The sequence below is a fragment of the Peromyscus californicus genome, unplaced genomic scaffold (assembly GCF_007827085.1).
Source record: "Peromyscus californicus insignis strain IS unplaced genomic scaffold, ASM782708v3 Scaffold_16__1_contigs__length_79575227, whole genome shotgun sequence".
NCBI classification, from domain to species: Eukaryota; Metazoa; Chordata; class Mammalia; order Rodentia; family Cricetidae; genus Peromyscus; species Peromyscus californicus.
This window is the reverse complement of record NW_026294458.1, coordinates 12,004,798-12,019,720: the sequence shown is the minus strand read 5'-3', so window position 1 is coordinate 12,019,720 and position 14,923 is coordinate 12,004,798. Positions and strand designations below refer to the sequence as shown.

General features: G+C 48.9%; 1 protein-coding gene across 2 annotated transcripts in view; it reads right to left on the bottom strand.

Annotated features, from left to right (window-relative positions):
- Positions 1 to 14,923, bottom strand: part of Itgb5 (integrin subunit beta 5) — a 116,550-nt gene that overhangs the window by 31,976 nt on the left and 69,651 nt on the right. For both annotated transcript variants that reach the window (XM_052740391.1, XM_052740390.1), the window contains exon 9: positions 5,691 to 5,825. In XM_052740391.1, coding sequence (XP_052596351.1) covers positions 5,691 to 5,825 — 135 coding nt within the window. The remainder of the gene's footprint in view (positions 1 to 5,690; positions 5,826 to 14,923) is intronic.

The window sequence follows — 14,923 nt, the reverse complement described above, 5'->3', positions numbered from 1 at the left end:
TCGTATCCATTATCCTTATGTAGGGTAGGGAGAGGGAAGAAGGAGGTGATTGACAAGTTCAGACCTGAGTTCCATAGTCCAGGGTCGCTCAAGGAAAGGAAACAAGATGGCGGCGGTGGGGGTGTGTGGGGGGGTGTGGGGGGGTGTGGGGGTGGGGGGGTGGTCTACATACATTGAAATCTGTTGGTGACAGTGCATAGGCACAGCTGTGAGCATTACCACAAGCACCCTTTTCATACACGCCAGAAGCAGCTGTCTTCCCTTCAAGGGAGTCAATGATGGTGGAGGGATCGAGAACTTGTCGGGTTACTTAGCCGGGGTGGGGGGGGGGGTGGGGGGGGGGGGTGGGGGGGGTGGGGGGGGGGGTTGTGCTCACTTAGGACAGGCCTGAATTCTCCTAGCATATCACCTCCTGGTAGAGACAGCATGACGGTGACCCCCAAAGTGATTGTCATAGACTTCTCCAAAGCTTTCTGCCTGGGGCTGGGAATGTGCTGAGCTTGCACACAGGCAGCGTTTGGGGTCTGAGGCTGAGCAAAGTTATCTATGGGGCCATGAAGAATGCAGAGAAGCAGAGACTCTGGGAGGCTGATGTCATCCCTTCCCAGTGACTCGCACGCACGAAGCTGCTACTTCCTGCCACTTTCCGTGCCTGGTCAATGAAGAGAGCTGGAGATCAGGAGTTCAGCGGACTGCAAAGGAATGGCCTGCCACAAGGGCCAGCGGGACTCCGCTATTGAGAGACTGGTGAACACAACCTACCTTTGTCAAGGGAGAAGTCAGGGAGGGAGGAAAGGAGGGGAGGAAGGAGGGAGGGAGGGAAGGAGGGAGGGAGGGAGGGAGAGAGAGAGAGAGAGAGACAGAGTAAGAGTAAGAGAGACTGAGACTCTTTAGCCTTGCCCACACGTGCCAGCGTAAGTGGAAGTGTCGGAAGTCTGGGAGTTGGAGCCAGGACATGGCAACTAGCACTGTCTGCCCAGCTGAGAAGTCAAGAGGGTTTGGCTCCCCAGCAGGGTCCCAAGGCCTCCTCGGTCAAGGCTTCCGTCCAGAGGTACTATCCGCCTGGCCTGCAGCCGGCTGTCTGATAACCAGCGAGAAGCATGTCTGTTTCAGCCATGGGTCTTGGCTCCTCCTAGACACAGGAATGCTATCAAAAGCATGGTCGGGAACAGTAAGCAGATCTGTTTTGTGTCCCCGTCCTTAAAGCTCAGTTTCCCTGCTGTATTAGCAAAGAACCCAGAAGGCTAGAAGGTACTGGAATACAACTGCTTGGTTTTCCTCCCTTAGTAACCGAGTTCTTGGGATAAGCACTGATACTGAGGGGTCCCCAGATCTTGACTCAGTCTAGATGAAGGTCACAGATGCGGCAGCCATCCTGGCCAGACTGGTGATTTAACCTCAATGGAATGTTTCCAGCTCTCCAATGGGGGAGCCCACCCTCTCAAAAGGGTTGCCCAAACCCCACACCAAACCCCCAACCCCAAAGTTCTGCAGATGCTAAGTCCGCTCAGATCTTAATGAAGCAAAAGACTGAGGTGGGCCCCAAGTTCAGGGCCAAGAGGGGTGGACAAGAGCAGGGGACTGGGGGACATGCTGGGAGAAGGCTGTGACATGGCTCACTGGGTCCCTTGTGCCGGGTGCTAACGCTAGCTGGACAGTCAGTCACTTGCATAATGATTTGTCAAAGCTAGTTCCTAAGAACACCAGTTCCCAGGGTGTAGGTCAACTCAGTCAGGCTTGTTGGTGAATGGACAGGGGCCACCTAAGAACTTAGTGAGGGACTCTCACCAGATTCAAGGCTTCAGGCTGTAACCTCAGGATAATTTCTCTTTCAGGACATGCTTGCCTCACCTCCTGCCACATCTCCTGCTTCTTGGTCACTAAACCACCTGTGCTTGGCAGTGACCATAACCTACTGCCTGCCTCTCCCTCACCTTCCCAGGATGCTGCTACTATAAGTGAGATCTACGTAGCCCACCTATCCCAATGCTGCCCCCCCTACACACACAGACATACCCCTCACCCAACAGGATGCACTGTTACCCCCAGGCTAGACCCTAAAGTTCCCGCTGACAGCATAACTGTTTTCCTAACCCCTAGAGTCCCACAGCCTTTGGTCAGATTCTGTCACCATTCCCTAACATGCCTTCCTAACTGTGACACCCAGAAAAGAACCTACTCCCGAGGAGTGGCCAGGCCCTTCTGATTGACACATGTGTCTTACCAGTGTGGCCAGCTACTGTTCTTTACTCCCCAACCTATTCCTCAACAGCACAGCCATCAAACTCGGCTGCTCTGACCCCCCACCACAAAGGGTGGTGCTCTTCACTCCCTAGCAAATTCATCTCCCCCTCTGCCTTATAAACAGGGGTTCCCACCCATGGGAGACCCCACTTCCCTCTGTGTCTCTGCTCTACTGGCCTCCCCCTCTTTGCGGCCAGACCCTTCTTCCTTGAGGTTCCTTTAGCGATGTGCCACCTTGGTCACAGGGAAGCTTCATTTGTATCATCACCCCATCCACTGGACTCCATGTCCCTAAATCCTCATCTTTACAGTCAGGCTGGGCAGAATTCAGGCACATAAAGATGTACAAAACAGTAGGTTTCAGCACAGTGAACAGCAGGTTCACACCGGGATGCTGTTTGGAAGTGTACCCCCACCCCCAACTTGGTCTCACAAATGGGAGGAAGGGCAGGACCCCCCCACACGTAGTAAAAAAGAATTCAGGCCACCAGCTACTACAGTGTGGCTGGCTGTGAGGCAGGTTCCCTCCGACTCCAAAAGATGGCACTGGGTCCCTGGGAGCAGGAGTTATGGGTAGCTGCAAGCCAACCAATGTAGGTCACTAGGGACTGAACTGAGGTCCTCTACAGGAGCAATATGCACCTTTAACCTTAACCCATCTCTCTAACCCCTTAAAATTCTTCTTTTTTTAAAAAAAAAAATGGTTTTTCAAGACAAGGTTTCTCTGTGAAATAGCCATAGCTGTCCTAGAACTCATTTTGTAGAGCGGACTGGCCTTGAACTCACAGAGATCCACCCACCTCTGCCTCCTGAGTGCTACCAGAGGTGTGTGCCACCACACCCGACTGGCTGCCCCTTAAGATTCTTCATTTTCAGACCTCACATTTCACTGTACCCGACTCACACACTCCAGAAAGATCTTCCCTCATGATCTGCATGACCCTAGTGGACAGCGACACACCCAGCTCAGAAAAAGAGCAGCTCTGTGTAGCCATCTATACCCAGACAACAAAACCCACACAGCTCTTGCCAGAGGGGCCATGTGACTGTGGCCCCTGGACATGGAGACAACACTGGGACAGACAGACGACAAAGGGCCACCGGAGGCTTGCCTGAGGACCTGCTGCTATTTCCATAGGGCTGCGGCCACTGGATCCCAAAGAAAGACGGGCCAAGGGCAACCGGTGTGGGGAAAACAGTGTCTTTCTTAGTGTTTCAAATGCTCTGAAAAATCATCCCGTTACAACAGAGATTTCTCAGTGTTGAGGAGAGTTTCCATTTAAAATCCTTTTTTTTCTGTCTTCTAGACAACATCTGACTTCCTGAACTCTCCCAGCCAAACAAACTGACAGCTATACACAAGTGGGTAGGAGTGAAGTGGCCATGACCCCACCCATGACCTTTACTCCCCAGTGCCTGAGGTCTACAGAGAAGGCCTGGCCTGGGGTATTGTTAGTGATTTGGGTCCTGCTGCCTGCTGCTCACCGGCAGTGAGACCTGGGGCCAGTTTCTCGGGCTCCCCTTCGAGCCCCAGATTTTCACACATTAACATGGAGAAATAGAGCTAACTGAAAAGGTGCTGTAAGAGAAATCAGGGGCCGGCTAGATGGCCCAGTGGGTAAAGGCACCTTCTAGAAAGACTCCACCCTAACACCACAAGCAGCGTGACCTGAAGAATGGCACCATTATCTTCGGCACCTGGGGTTCCAAAGATCTTCTATTAACACAGCCCCAGTTGGCACACCATTAAGCATGTTTCTAATACATTTCCTTATTTTGGTGCAGTAAGGGGTCTCACGGGGAGCATACCTGACATGGTACACATGTGTAGGTCAGAAGATAATTTGCAGAGTGGGTTCTCTCCTTCCACAATGTGAGCCCCAGGGACAGAATTCAAGTGGTCCATCAGGCTTAGCAACCAGCGCTTTGACCCTCTGAACCACCTCACTGGCCCTTAGCACGACATTTGGTTTTTTTTTTTAGACAGAGTCTCACTGTGTAGCCCAGAACTCATGGTGCACATGAGAGCCTATCTTAAAATACAAACAAAACAAAAAGTACTATTAAACCACATTCCCTCTGTCCTGTTAATACTCTAAACTAAATATAAGATACTAATTATAATTAACTAATTAATCATAACTGCTGTAGAATATTATTTTAAGGGGTGTTACTCTTGTCTATGTTGCATTTGTTTAACTCTGTGAAGCTGTGTTACTGTGCCTGTCTAGAACACCTGATGGTCTAATGAAGAGCTAAATGGCCAATAGCAAGGCAGGAGAAAGGATAGGCAGGGCTGGCAGGCAGAGAGGATATACAGAAGGAGAAATCTGGGAGAGGAGGAAGAAGTAGCTGGAGAAGGAGGATATCAGGGGCCAGTCACCCAGCTACACAGCAAGCCATGGAATAGAAAAAAGAAAGGTATACAAAAATAGAGAAAGGTAAAAGCCCAGAGGCAAAAGGTAGCCAGGATAATTTAAGTTAAGAAATGCTGGCAAGAAGCAAGCCAAGCTAAGGCTGGGCATTTATAATTAAGAATAAGCCTCTGTGTGTGATTTATTTAGGAGCTGAGTGGCAGGCCCCACAAAAGAGCAAAAACAAACAACACATAACTTAGTTTTTAAAACAATCTTATCTTCGTTTTTCCTGTTTTATAAGATACACTGTTTGCTACAGCTCTATGACCTGCTCCATTTGATGAGCAGGTCTCCCAACATACGTCCTGAGCCTTGGTCAAACCATCCCTCATAGAAAGCATGCTTCCTCCAGGCAGGGAGAGTAAGTAAGAGGAGAAATTTGGGCTTGGAGAAGAAAGAAAAAGAAACGCCAGGAGATGCCAGGCGCCAGCCAGACACAGAGGAAGCAGGAAAGTAGGACATACAGAATGAAAGAAAGGTAAAAAGCCCCGAGCCAAAACATAGACAAATAGAAAGAGGTTAAATTAAGTTAAAAGAACTAATGGGACAAGCCTGAGTTAAGGCTGAGCATTCATAATTAATAAGTCTCTGTGTCTTTATTTGGGAGCTGGTTGGAAGCCCAAAGAAAATTACAACTACAGAAAAGAGCCTAGAATGTCCCAGCTACATGTATGGAGATATTCCCAGGTCTTCCTGGGGCAGGAAAAGCTGGCTTATTACTATGCTGGCTGGCATTAGTGCCCAGAAGATTCTATACTCTTCCACCTGATTGCATCCCTGTCAAGCTAAGACAATAATGGACAAAGCACCAAGGGCCCGGTTTCACTGAGGACCCTCAGGTGGCAGTGCACTGAGGGGTCTATGAACTGGAGCTGTCACACAAAATTCACAGCAGCCTTGGAAGGATGCTGAATGAGGAGGCAGAACACAAGCCTCCAGAGGACTCCAGGAAGCTATAAAATTTATCAGAACCAGAGACTAATTACCCAGGGGAACAAGAACTCATATATAGTAGGGCTGAACACTTACCGTGTCCCCGATCTTCAGACCCTCGCACTTCCTCTGACCAGGGTAGGATATACCATCCTGGCAGGTCGCGGTGAAGAAGAGATTAAGGTCTTCCGGCTGATCCCAGACTGATAGCTCCACTTTAGACCGGATGCTCTGAACAAAGGGAGAAAAGGAAGCCTCAGTATTTAGTGACAGCCACAGTGAGGTGCTCTCCACAGCAGCTTTCTCATGCCACACAGTTTCTTTTAACTTAGGAGGGCTCAAGCCAACTGAGAGACAGGAGGCTTCCCACACACCATCTTGGTAGACCTGGCTTGGGGCCTCCCTCTGAGAGCTTGGGATAGTTGATAATGGTCCATCTGTCAAATGATACTATCTCCCTCAAAAGGCTTTTGCTCTGTATCCTGTTTTCCTCTTCAGAACCACCCCTCATCCCCATCGTCGGCTTCAGGTACACAGTTACTGAAATCTAGCCATTCGCTCTGTAGGTTTGGGGCTTATATGTGCACACACAGGCATGCGTGCATACTCAGGACAGCAGCCCTTTGTTCAACGTCTCTTCTCCTGTCTTGCCCCAGGCTAGCTCCTCACTATCCTGCAAAGTCAGTTCATCCAGGACCCACCCGCCTTTCTTCACACTCAAACTCATCCCTTACTAGGTGAAGCCATCCTGTATGAGTCTGAAACTACATTATCAAAGAATCCACTCTTCTCTCCAGACTAGCTTCTCAAGACATCGAGTGAAACAGAAACTAAGGAAAAATGATATGTCAAAGAAGAAAGAAAAGGAAGGAAGGAAGGAAGGAAGGAAGGAAGGAAGGAAGGAAGGAAGGAAGGAAAGAAGGAAAGAAAGAAAGAAAGAAAGAAAGAAAGAAAGAAAGAAAGAAAGAAAGAAAGAGAGAAAGAAAGAGAGAAAGAAAGAAAAGAAAAAATGAAAGAGAAAGCCTGAAAGTAGCATGTACTGGGAAGGTGGGGGAGGAGCTGGAGTCTTTACACTGCTGGCTGGAGAGGAAGCTGGTGTAGGCTTTTGGAAGAACAATAGGTAATGTCTTCTAAAACTCAGGCTGATCTTAGTCCTGGCTTCCCCTGAGGATTATAAACAACAGAAATGTGCAGGTCACCGAGAGGCATGGGCAAGAATGTCTATAGCAATTTAAGAGCAAGAATCTGGAGACCGATCAAAAGCCCCGCAACAGTAGAACAAACTGAAGTAGACTGAAGTAGATCCACGGAGCAGAGCACCTATAATAGTGACAATGAATCAAACGCAACTGTGTGGAAAGACCCGGAAGAGTATAATGTGGCTGAAAAGAAGCCAGACACACTGTATGTATTCTCTCATAGAGATATCCTGGTCCACGGAATATCATATATAATGGTGGCCCCATGAGATTACGGGAGCTGGAACTGTCCCATCACTTGGTGCAGTTAATCTGTCTTCTGTATGTCCAGGGACACAGCAGTCACCACTGCTACAATTGCCCGCAGTGTTCAGTACGTGCCTTCCTCACAGGTTTGTAGTCTAGGCGTGAAAGGCAACAGCAGACAGCCGAGACATGCGGTACATCACACCATCTAGGTTTACATGTGACATACTCTTTCCTTGCACAATGCTGAACCTGCCTGAGGATGTGTCTCTCAGAATGCATCCTTGCTTCTAAGTGACAAGCCGTTGAGTGTGAAATTCAGCAGCACGCAGAACTAATGGCTACCCTTGGGGGACAGTCATAGGAGGAGGCCTACGTGGGACTTCCCAGTGATGGTCATGTTGCTCTGTGGCTGTGTTTTCTTCGTATATTTTTGTTTCTGAAACAGGGTCTTGTTACGTAGCCTCGGCTGGCCGTGAACTCTGTAATCCTCTTGCCTCGGGCTCCGGAGTGCTGAAATTACAGGCATGAGATGACAAGCCCAGCTGTGACCTGCCCTTTCACCTGGGTGTTAGATACCCAGGTGTATTTGGTTTATACAAGGTTTATGGAATGCTTTATATGCCTCTAGGTTTTTAAAATCCGCCCGTAGCCAGTAGGGACCCTGCTATTCTGCTAAATGATCACGCTGTTACACTGCCTTCTCAGTGTTTACGCTCATGGCTGTAAATAATAAGTGCTGCGCTCAAACTTGGCCAGGGAAGCTTCTTCCGTAGGGGGCGGCAGATGACACAGACTCACGACTGTTGAGGTGTTGAGAATTACTGACAGTGAGTGCTCACCCTTTCACCCCCTCAAGGCTCAGAGAACGTCACAGAAGAGGGAGCAGAAAGGATGTGAGAGCCAGAGGATGGGGAAGAGTGTTGTGAAGTGTTGTCTTCTGGACATCACACAGCCATTGCACTCACGAACCTGAGGCAATTGTGGTTATCTGCACAAAACCACGCAGATCATAATTCTGGACCATGGAGGAGGGGTTCGGGAAATTCTACCCTTCCCTGAGGAGATTTTACAGGAAGGAGATGCTACGGGCTAGGGCCAAACAGAGAAAGACCTAAGTACATTGTATACATGCATGAAATATCAAAGAATAAAAATATTATGAGTATACATATATACACATGTGTGTGTATACACACACACACACACACACAAATTGCCCTTAAAAAAAATCTCTAAGTAATAGCCAAGTGTGATTGACACACACCTTTAATCCCAGCACTTAGGAGAGAGGTAGGTGGATCTCCAGGAGCAGGAGCCAGCCTGGTCTCCATAGCACGTTCTAGGCCAGCCAGGGCTACATAATGAAACCCTGTCTCAAAAGTCTATGAAAGATGTTACTTTAGAAACCAAGGCCAAATGATGTAACTGGTTTTATTTAGAAGTCATATTTTATCAGACATTAAAAAAAAAAATCTGTTTGTAATACAGACAGCAGGACTCACTCTGAGAGACACAGAGCCAAGCCGCCCCAGGAAGAGCAAGCCAAAGTGCCGTTTGCTTTTGTGGGTTTCCCACCCCCCTCACTCGCTAACTCCAGCATGTGGTGCTAAGCTTGAATACATGAAATATGCAGTTTGCCCAACACATTCACAGCTTGCTGAAAAAACACTCCACATAAAGCTAGTCTTTCTCTGCAACAAACTGTCGAGACGAGCTTCTACAACTCTAAAAATACTATCCCTCTAAAAGCTGCTTCCTCTTCAAAGTGCCATTCCTTAATTGGCCACAGGTCACAAAAGTGCTACTCAACACACACCATCCTCTTCCACCGAATGCGATTAGTTATTTACAGATCCACCTTCCCAGTGCACTGTGAACTCCAAGGGCCATTTATCCCTTCTCTCTCCAGGATGTAGCACAAGGTCTTGCTGAAGGGAAGATGGACGGGAAGTACAGATGTTTTTTTTTTTACAACGGTCATGTTCAGGGGCTTGGGCCAAGTGAAGAGTAAATCTTTGAAGAAAAGGCAATAGGGATGGAGGAGAGGGTCTCTGCTTAAGAGTACGGGCTGCTCTTCCAGAGGAAGAGTCCCCAGCACCCACACTGGGTAGCTCAGACCTGCCTGTAACTTCAGCTCCAGGGAATCTAACTAATCCCTCTTCTGACCTCCAAGGGCGCTGACAGACACATTCACGTGAGGATACCCATACACAACCCCTGTTGTATGCATACACACACATGCACTATATTTGTATTTATAAAGAAGCATGGAGAGGGGGGATGGAAAGATGGCTCAGTGGTTAGAGCACTCTGCTCTTCCAGAAGGTCAGGTCCAAAACAACTCAGGACAAATGGCTACCTGCGGTGCCTATGGACATACCAAAGTGCATGCTGGCCTCCAGGCTTCCTCGGCATCAGAAATACCTGCGGCTCTTCTCACCCCACCCCCTAGCCTAACCGTCTCCAACTTCTCATTCCCATATAATCCTGACCTTCGGGCCATGTGCTCACTCATTTGGCTTCTCTCTTGGCCCCTCCCTGGTCTTCCCCTCTCTCCCTCTCCTCTCCCCTGCTCCCATCTCCTCTCATAGCCTGGTCCAGTCTGCTGGCCATATTCAGTTGACTACTTTCTCCCTCTGCTCTGGACTCTTCCAGATGCCTCTGGTTGTCCTCTCCCTCAAATCTACAACACAAACCTTCCCCTTAACCATACCATGGAGCGGCCACGTTGTCAGTTTATACATGTGGTGCTGAAATCCTCGGTTTCTACACAGAGGACCCAGGTTTGGTTCCCAGCACCCACATAGCAGCTTACGACCGTCTTTAATTCTGGTGTCAAGGGATCTGACACACTCTTCTGTTCTCCAAGGGTACCAGGCATGCACGTGGTATGCCGACTGACATACAAGTAGGCAAACACACACACACACACACACACACACACACATACACACACACACACACAAAATTTAAAATAAAAAAAATATTTAAAATGAGGGAGGGAGGAAGCTCTATGTTCTACATGGCCATCAGCCCCCTAGTATGTGCTCTGGCTGGCTGGGTTTCCCTCCTGCTTGCCACAGGGCCTCTGGGATCAGAACCTCCCTCACCATTTACAGTTGGCAGGCATGGTGAAGTCTCAGCTCAGACCTCTCATTTATGGTAGCAAAAGCTGAGGCGAAACCTCCCCCCCCCCCCCCAGTGGTCATTCTGATCCCATGTGGAGGCTTCTTTCTTCAGAATCCACTGACTTTGGAAAGTGTGAATCACCAGGTCACCCCGCCCCATGGCTGTGAGGGTTGGTCTCCCCGAAACATCACAAGCTCCTGCAGGGGAGGACTGTTCAATGTCCTGTTGCCGTGTGTCATACAACGCCGGCCACAATCAGCCTCTCAGGACGTACTTGCTGATGAAAATAATGAAGTGCAACACCTATCAGAGGATCAAAGCCACAGGAATCTGTTCTTAGGCATGAGGATGTTCACGTGCGGCCCATGAATCTACCCAATTGCTCCCAGCTCTGGCCCGGAAGAGGGCTTCTTACCCCCATCCTAGGAAAAGAAGACAATGTCAAGAATGCCAGCCCTTTCGCGGCTATTCTGTTCCATACCCGGTGCCAGGTTAGGTCACATCTGCAATTGCTTTAGGTCCGGCCAGCTGTGGGGGATGGGGGAGGCTGGCGCAGACTTTACGGCAACAACCAAAAGAGAAACATGTGCTCTCCGCTAGGGCAGAATCCACCACAGGCTCTGATGTCACCCTCCACGGCTACCCCAGTGGTCTGCAGCCCATCCTGCTCTCTCCCACTTTACAAGAGAGGCCCCTTGCTTTCCGTCCGAGTGCCTCTCTTCATAAGCAGGGGCACCTCTCCTGCTGCCCAAAGGATGTTTCCGTCCATACCTGGAACCAGGAAGCTGAGCCCTGGAAGGGAATCTCCCCTTGGCACTACCCTGGCCAAGACGACGTGCTGCCAAACACTCTTGGGTAGAGAGAGTAACAGAGTACGTTGGCACTAGAAAAAGGCTATACATCTAAGGGCTGACAATCCCACACTGTGACAGACGCGTACAAGTCAGACTGGGCCAAAGACCGCAACCATTTCATCTGTGACATACACGCTGACCAGACTCTTCCAGTGCCCCCACGGATCCACTGCCAACACCCAAGGGAGCAAAGCCAAGACCCACACGTAGTCATGGTTGTGTGACTCATGAAATGCACCACACATCAAGGCAATGCCGAAGATGGCAAGCAGAGCCAGGACGCACCGCCATGGTGGACCCTGGCGGCAGCGGGAAGGAATGGGAGGGAGGCGAGCCAGAGCTACTGAGAGTCTCTCCTCTGCCCAGAGCTCACCTCTTGCAAGAGAGGCCTGTGGGGAGATTCAGAGCCAGGAAAAGCACAGGAGCCCGAGGTCCAGCAGACCTTCCCACTAGCCAGACAGGCAGTAGCAGGAAAATATGGGTATCTGAAGTAAGAACACCCCGCTTTTCCTACTCTTTCATTTTTAGTCTTCCACATACGCTGCTGACATGGGGGGGACTCCCCCACCCTCACCCCTTACACATACAAAAGCAACTGTCCATGGATAGCACCTGGCTGTCCCCTAATCCAATGTAACTCTAATAATGTCCGAGAGAGAGTGTCAGATCCCACAAGGTTGTGAGCACAGTAGCACAGGATCTGCCTCCTCCCCCTTCAGATGCCAGTTACAAGGTTGTCACTTATCCTTATGACCAGCTATAAGTGAGAGTTCCTACCATGGGCTCTGAGTTTAATGACTTTGTAGGATGCTCTCAAAGAATGCAGGACAACACCTTACCTACGATTACTGAAGTATTAGTCAAGGAGTCAGATCAACCGAAGGGTGGAGGAAGCACATGGGGCAACGTGTGCGGGAGTGGTGTGGAAGGAACTTCGATGCCTTTCCAGGTGTGCCAACCTCCAAACACCTCCATGTGCTCAGCAACTCAGTGCTGTGTACCCACGCCTTTTAGGATTTGTATGGTAGCCTTATTATCTACATGAGCAAGACTGCTTAAATTATTATTTTCTACTGGCGGTCAACTCCATCTTAGTCACATCCCTTCCAGGGAGGTCATGAGTTATACTTAAAATTTCAAACTCTTCACTGCCATGGTCTGGTCAATCATTGACTTGCCCCATGCTGAAGCTATTCAGAGGGTCACTAGGAGTCATCTCAGTAAAGTAAAAGGTGCTCCTGTCACTTAGGGAAGGCAGAGGCGTCTTAGAAGCTTTGGGACCAGGGCCAAAGACCGAAAGTTAGGACAGAAGGGTTTTAAAATTCTCTGCCAGTGCCGGGCGGTGGTGGCGCACGCCTTTAATCCCAAGCACTCGGGAGGCAGAGCCAGGCGGATCTCTGTGAGTTCGAGGCCAGCCTGGGCTACCAAGTGAGTCCCAGGAAAGGCGCAAAGCTACACAGAGAAACCCTGTCTCGAAAAACCAAAAAAAAAAAAAATTCTCTGCCAGCAACCAGGGCAGAGTCCAATACACCTGTTTCTTCTTAGGCAACAGCACCACATTCCCAACTGACAGAGTGCCGCACACCCACAGCGTGGCTGCAACTTCCCCCAAACACCCGGCAGTTCCGGATGTCTGCATTCAATCTCTTGAGAAAAGTGGAACAGACACAGGGAACTGCAGAGGGTCACAGCTTGGGGAGGGAAAGGCACATTCAATACGCTGACAAAAGTGATAGTTTCACGGGTGTATGCATGCCCACAACTTATCAAATTGTTCTATTTAAATGTGAATGCTCCAGTATGTGCCCCTTATGCCTGAATGAAACTTTAAGAACTTCCCCCACTGAATCTGAATACTTATTGATGGTAGTCTAGTAACTTCATATTTTTATTTTTATTTTTTTATTTTATTTTATTTTGTTTTTCAAGACAGGGTTTCTCTGTGTTGTTTTGGTGCCTGTCCTGGATCTCACTCTGTAGCCCAGGCTGGCCTCAAACTCACAGAGATCCGCCTGGCTCTGCCTCCCGAGTGCTGGGACTAAAGGTGTGAGCCACCACCGCCCGGCCTGTAATTTCATATTTTTTTTTAAAGATTTATTTATTTATTATGCATACAGTGTTCTGCCTGCATGTGTCCCTGCAGGCCAGAAGAGGGCACCAGATCTAATTGCGGGTGGTTGTGAGCCACCATGTGGTTGCTGGGAATTGAACTCAGGACCTCTGGAAGAGCAGTCAGTGCTCTTAACCTCTGAGCCATCTCTCCAGTCCTGTAATTTCATATTTTTAAAAGTTGAGTTTCCAATGTTTACTTCTAAGTTGTGTGCTTCATTTCTTAGCATGTTTTCCTAGAAGTCAGTTTAATTTAGAGGGCAAAGCAGAAACACTGAGGCCCCATAGTTTCTCAGGGAAACTGAACTCACTCCAGTTTCTAATGCAGCCTAAAAATATTTCCAACCCAAGCCCAACTTCTAAGTGACAGAATGGATGCCCCATTGCTCCCCTGGCTCCTTGACCACCAGGAACCCAGATTTTCATTAATAAACCATTTTATACATACACAATAAATCCTGATCAGGGAAAATGCCACAAATTTCACAAAGAACACCCCTAAGCCATACATACACACAGGCCGCTCCAGTTGGATTCCTAGCATGCACATGGAGGTTTACAACCCTCTGTAACTCCAATTTCAGGGGATTCAATACCCTCTTCTGGCCTCGGCAGGCACCAGATGCATATTAGCTACACACCACACATGTAGGCAAAACTTACAAACATAAGCTGAAAATAAATAAATCTTTTCAAAAAAAACCACCCCCAAGCATTCAGGAGATCCCACCATACTTTGGTTTGAGTGGTCCCCCACACAAGCATGGACATATAAAACACTCAGTCACATGGAATACTGATAGACAAAGAATGTCTCTAATCCTGCAAACAACACCCAGACCATTCTACAGAGCCATGTTATGGTATTGGGGATGGAATCAGGGTGATTCGGGCATGCTAGGCAAGTGCTCTACCACTGAGTTATACTGCCTGCCTCCTTTTTATTTACTTTTTTAAGACAAGGTCTTACTGTTTAGCTGAGGGTAGCCTTGAATTCATAAGCATCTTGCCTCAGCCATTCAAGTGCTGAGACAAAAGACATGCATACCACGACTGGCTATTGCCTTTTTTACCAAAGCCACAGGAGAAGAGGGTCAGGCCATCACCAGAAAATGCTCTGGTAGAGCCTCAGGAGTCTGTGGGATCTGGAGCTGGCTGAACATGAAATCCCAGGAGGTAGTTATTTCAGAGAAGCCCAGAAAGATGTCTTCACCTCACCTCACAGAGCCCAGACAAGGCCACTCCTTAGTTTTGTCTTCTCTGAAGGCCTTGACTCCTCAGGAGAGGAGCTGTGGTCACCAGGTCATCAGAGTAGGAGCAGTGGCCCTTCAGCCCTGTGGGGTCTCTAGCCTCGGACAGCCACAGAGGTAAACGCATGGGGCGGGGAATCTGATTCCCACTTTGACGACGTTAGTCAAGGGCCCAGAGCTTGAGCCCACTTCTCAAACCCCGTTTTCATGTATTATTTTTCAGCATCTGCTGAGCCCCTGTAAATGAGCCTAACTGCTCCCTTGCTAAAAGTAAACTAAAGTTTAAAAACCACTAAATGTGTATGTTAATTTGGAAACCTCGCCTCTCCAGCTCTGAGCTCTGAGGTGAGGATTTAAAGGCCAGAGCTAGAACCAGGGAGGGTGGTGCATGCCTTTAATCCGAGCACTCGGGAGGCAGAGGCTGGCCTCGAACTCACAGAGCTCTGAATGCCTAGTCTACACAGTGAATTCAGAGATAGCCACAGTTACATAGAGAGACCTGTCTCAAAAGATGTGTGTATGTGGGGGTGGGGGGGGGT